Below are 5560 nucleotides of genomic sequence, written 5' to 3'. Positions count from 1 at the left end.
CTTGCCAGCTCACATAGCCAGTCACTGTTGGAACGTTCCTTGCCAGCTCACATAGCCAGTCACTGTTGGAACGTTCCTTGCCAGCTCACATAGCCAGTCACTGTTGGAACGTTCCTTGTCAGCTCACATAGCCAGTCACTGTTGGAACGTTCCTTGCCAGCTCACATTGCCAGTCACTGTTAGAACTTTCCTTGCCAGCTCACATTGCCAGTCACTGTTAGAACTTTCCTTGCCAGCTCACACACCCAGTCACTGTTGGAACGTTCCTTTCCAGGTCACACACCCAGTCACTGTTGGAACGTTCCTTTCCAGGTCACATAGCCAGTCACTACTGAAACTTTTTTTGCCAGGTCACATTGCTAGTCACTGTTAAAACTTCTCTTACTAGGTCACATACTACCCAGTAGTCACTGTTGAAATTTTTCTTGCCAGGTCACATTGCTAGTCATTGTTAGAATTTGTCTTACTGGGTCACATACCCAGTCACTGTTGATTTCTTTGTGTTAGTTCGAGCGAAACTTTACAATAATTTGTTTTGGTTTTCTTGGACAGATTAATTAAGTGATTTATTTCAATTCATTCCATAGGTTCTTACATCAGTGAAGATCTGTGATCCGATTTTAACGATAAAAACTTGCGATGCTCAACAGGATTGGATGCTGCTGGCTCTACAGAGCATGCGCACAGGAAAAGCTCATTATTTGGTGATTTGTCAGTGTCCGTCATCAGGAGAACTCATAGGACCAATCAGCCACGAAAATCCGCCTTATGCCGACATCCCTGGCATTCGAGTATTTGGGATGATCTGCGCACGAGGGGAGAGAAGCGCTCGACGGTCGGAAAAAGGTTGGTGACAGAATATACAAAACATATAATTATTTTTTATAGTATTATTATGGCCTTTCGTTGCATATACATAATTAGTTGAAATAATTCAAAATATGAACCAACACTTCAACTGTATTTCTTAATTAAAAAACAAACAAAAAGCAACACTAAATATTTTATAATTGCTTAAATTCAACATCTAAATTCTCATTACTCGTTTTATTTACCATTTTCGCCCGTCTAAATGTTAAATTGATTTGATGCTTTATTATGAACCAAAAGGAATTGCACAAAACCCTAATAGAATGTTCAGGCAAAAAGCACCTTAAACAGTAAAGATTCAGTTCAAAAAACACTTTAAAACCTTTGCTATTGGCTACTAAGGCTGTACATATATAAAACTGCACACAAAAAAACACACGTTAGACTTACACGAAAACGAAAATCCATTCATACAGCTTGTTTGTAATTCACTTGCCAGCCTACAACAAAACGGTTTGGTATATTGCACCCAGACCTTTTGTAGAATACTAAATAAGGTTCTGAAAATATTGTAGCGGTATTGAAAAGTCGATTTATATCTTCTATGTTTTACATCATAATTCTAGTGTAAACGATGTTATCATTACCCCTTGAAGTTAGCTTTCTTACAAATATCTGGTGTTCCTTCAGAAAACTTAATCACAGGGTAAAACAGGAATTACCAGCCAATAATTGGTGAACATTAGATGACTGTAACATGTAGATACTGAATGCTTTGTACACTATACAATCGGTGCTTTTAGGGAGCCAACCCCTATATAAAAAAGTCAAACACATTACATTTTATTAAACACATTCGTATAATAATTACTTTAAAAGACACGAAGGTTTATTTAAAGAAAAGTTTTAGACGTCTATGTTTTATTTGAAAAGGTCGCTGGTAAAATTTTATACGTGCTTAGCGAGGGTTTTATCTCAGTCTAGGCATATATTTACCCATTGCTATACCTTATATAGAGAGAATGTTGATACACAGAAACTATAATGCTCACTATATTCTCATACACATCTTCATGACAATCTCCAGGTGCAGCTTAACATTTTACATCTCGAACTAATGCGATCAAATAGTCAATAGCTACAGTAAATCATCATGAACCGTATCAGCTAGCTACTAAAATGTATAAAATTAACTGCCATATCAAGTAATCTTTTGCCCATAGGTGAGCATAAAAAAGCCAGCAAACAAAATAAATAACAAATTGAGAATTTAAAAACCTGCAAATAGGGATCCTAAAAAAAGTAAGGAAACAAGGCTGGAGATACTGTAGAGATTATTCGCTCAAAATACACATCCCTATTTTGGCTCCATGCTGTTATCTACAATTACATATCGTGGAGCCAAAATAGGGATTCATAGTGTGAGTAAATAATGTGTACAGTATCTTCAGCCTTGTTTCATTATTTTTCACCATCCCTATTTGCAGGTTTTTAAATTCCCAATTTTTTATTTATCTTGTAATAAAATAATTAATTGTTTTAGAAAAGATTTGCTTATTTTTCGATTATATTAATTATACATAATTTTATTCTTTACCTAAGGTGTTGAGGCAATAGCTAATTACAGAATTTTAATTTACATTCAATAATAATAATTATGTCCTTAACCCCCTCCAGCAATTAATCAAAATCACGATAGTCTGTAAAAATACTATATGAACTTCACTGTTTGTTTGAAAATGTTTTAATTATAAGTTCAATTCGTTATGTTTAAAATGTTTGAAGTTGCAAGGGGAAAATATTCCCCCACATTAAAAAAAAGTTGTTTTTCGCCATAAACTGCAGCTTTAATGCTTTCTGCCTTAGGACAAAAATAGTTTGTTACAAAAAAATTATATTTATATTACGGTTCTTCATTGTTTCAGCTTACCCCGAAGTACCTTGGGACCGAATCATCAATTTTATGAACACCACCGTGTGGCGTAGTGAACTGTGAATATTACACGAGGTGACGTTATTTTATATCAATTGGATTATTCTTAACGTATTCACTGTAAACTTATCTACTGCTGTGGTTATATACGATTTTAAATATTTTATTGTTCTTATTATCTAATTACGTTTAACATGGTGCACTTGTTAGGCTTAGATAGCCGTAAATTCGGCCTTTCTAAGTTTCTTACGAATCTTGTATTAATCTAACTGTTAAAATCATGCAGTGAAATTTCTCAAAGATTTGTCTGTATCGATGAGACACTTTTTGATTATATATTCGTTTCGTAATTAGTAACCATAAAAAATATACAAGTGACTGGTTTAGATTACATTTATAAAGAAAAAAAAATAATATATATAATAGTGTGAGCTGATGACGAAATACCTTTTATAAAACCACCAAAGATAAATTATGTTGAATAAATACGTTTTTAGTTGTTAAATCGATTGTATAATTAAAGATTTCTGTGTAAATATTATATTTAACGTTTTAGTAAATAACTACATGATTTTAAAGGCGCTTATAAAGTTCTTTTTCATCTAAACACGTAGCACTAGTAAGTATAAATTTATAAAAAAGTTTGTTGAATTTTTCTAAAGTGGTCGTACTTTTAAATTTTCGCCCTTCACATCTAGTTGTAAATTGTGGTTAATTTCTAAAAACATTGTACATATATAGTTGTAGGCCTATCTATTCAACCAGTATATCCTAGATATTGACTATCGTAGTGTAGGCCTATTTAACCACCCAGCATGTCCAAGATACTAATGTTTATGAACATACGCATGGTCAATGTTGAAAGAGAAAAACAAGTAACATTTTGTAGGTTAAACCATGGAAGACAACAAAGTGTTAATTACAGATAATATTCATATTATATAATTTTGTTGATACAACGTTTCGAGTAGTGCCCTTCTCCGCATATCCGTATACGAAACGAACCATTTCGACGGTCACGTGACACTTATAACAAGGACATGCGCATAACAATGTTTACAAACGCTTGAAACAATATCAGAGAATTTGTAAAACACACTTTATCGAGTTTTAAAATAAAAATTGAAAAATGAGAAAATGTTAAAGGTGAAAAATAAATGTAAATGGAAGTCTAGTCTACACAAGTTAAAGTTACAAACCTATGAAAAAATAAATGGAAGAAAATTTAAAAAAGAAGTTAAAACAAATGGACAGAAACGTTATAAAAAGCTAAAACGTTCATTTGTCATACTGGGCTAGATACTTCTCATGTCAAAAAGGATTATTTTCTTGTAGTTCGCGGTTATATTTGTTCGTGAAGAGCTTTCTCAAAACAAGTATTTTAATACCACCATTATCTGTAAAATTGGGTAAGCTCACGTTGTCAGAAAAAAATGATCCATTGCGGAAATAGGTTTTACGCTTTCCTTTTCTGAGCAATATCATTGGCAAAAAAGACAGATTCAGCCTATTTTTAGCTTCAGTAGACCACTGGCTGATCCATATCGATGGATCGAAATTGCTGACGACTGCTTCAACGACTATCAAACTTTACAATTCTAGTTCAAAAGGGAACCTTTATCTTGAAAATGTAAAAAAAAAATTGAAGGCTTTGTATTGTTAGTTACGGTTTGTGTTGTAGTGGAACGTTCCTGAAGAAGCTGTAAAGCGAAACATTGAGTGTCTAATTAAAGAAAAATAACAAACTTGGGGTTTTTGGTCGTTTATTTCTTGTATTAAAATGTCTTCTATACACCAATATGCACTACAGAAATCTAATAATTCCTAATATACAACTAATATTCGTTGATACATTGGTCGTTATGCAGCCATATCTTTATCTATACTTGCTCTAAAACTGTGAAATCCTTATCATTAGTATTTTCGTTCAGTATCATTTCCGTAATGGAATTCTAAGATCGGTTAATGGGATCCTACCTCAGTACAAAATGTTACCCAATTTGCCCGTGTTAAAATGTTTAAGGGTATGATTGTGCAGTATCGGGTTTTATCTGCCTTACAGTGTATTTTGTCTCTAAGATGTTCTCGTGTACAAGAGAATATATTTTGATGTGCAAATATACCGACTGTAAGCACACGTATTGCAGCGACGTCTATTACAAAGATAGCATAATATTTGGGTTTGTTGAGGTGGGATGTTTGAAGGCTGCTATGAATTAGGTAGTTTTCAATATTGGTATCTTGACGGTAGGAAATTACCGGGGGGAGGAGTCTTGGAAAAATATCTTTAGTGGTGTCACATTCCTTTTGAAATGTGAAAATTATTTAGAATAATGTGTTTAACCTGTCTGTTGTTAGTGTGAGGTCAATAATCGGTCTATTACAGGAGAGTTTAGAGTTCTTTTCTGCGAGAAACGAAGAGGTTTGTGTTGCGGGTAGCCATGATCATGTAAAAAGGTTTCCAGTTCTGCAGTGCGGGCATTGAAATCACCAGGTTAACTACACAGTTTCTGTAGCCTATTTGGGTGTTATTTTTCATATATATTGGATGACTAGAATCAAAATGTCAATAATTGTGGGTGTAAAGAGGTTTATAGTGAGCGCTGGTCGTGATTTTATGGGAAACTCATAGAAAGAAGAATATCCAGAAATAGTAATGAAGAATTGGTAATGTGAGGCCAGTGATAGATGGAAGTTATTTATGTAAAGAATGCTTTTCGTTCTGAGAAGCTGCCTGTGAAGATTCCAACAACGTCATCGATATATACACCTGGAAAAAAGTTAAGCACCCCCGTGTTTTTTTCAAGTGATTCAGAT

At 33.8% G+C, this 5560-nt stretch overlaps 1 protein-coding gene across 1 annotated transcript in view; it reads left to right on the top strand.

The window, feature by feature from the left end:
• The window catches only part of LOC111083874, a 4483-nt gene extending 1629 nt beyond the window's left edge, over positions 1 to 2854 (top strand). The window contains exons 2-3 of the mRNA XM_022380591.1: positions 588 to 846; positions 2736 to 2854. Of these exons, the coding sequence (XP_022236299.1) occupies positions 588 to 846; positions 2736 to 2806 (330 nt within the window). The 3' untranslated portion in view covers positions 2807 to 2854. The remainder of the gene's footprint in view (positions 1 to 587; positions 847 to 2735) is intronic.
• Positions 2855 to 5560: the final 2706 nt, after the last annotated feature.

The sequence above is a fragment of the Limulus polyphemus genome, unplaced genomic scaffold (assembly GCF_000517525.1).
Source record: "Limulus polyphemus unplaced genomic scaffold, Limulus_polyphemus-2.1.2 Scaffold11768, whole genome shotgun sequence".
NCBI classification, from domain to species: Eukaryota; Metazoa; Arthropoda; class Merostomata; order Xiphosura; family Limulidae; genus Limulus; species Limulus polyphemus.
The sequence above is the reverse complement of the archived record's forward strand: the minus strand, read 5'-3'. Positions and strand labels throughout refer to the sequence as shown.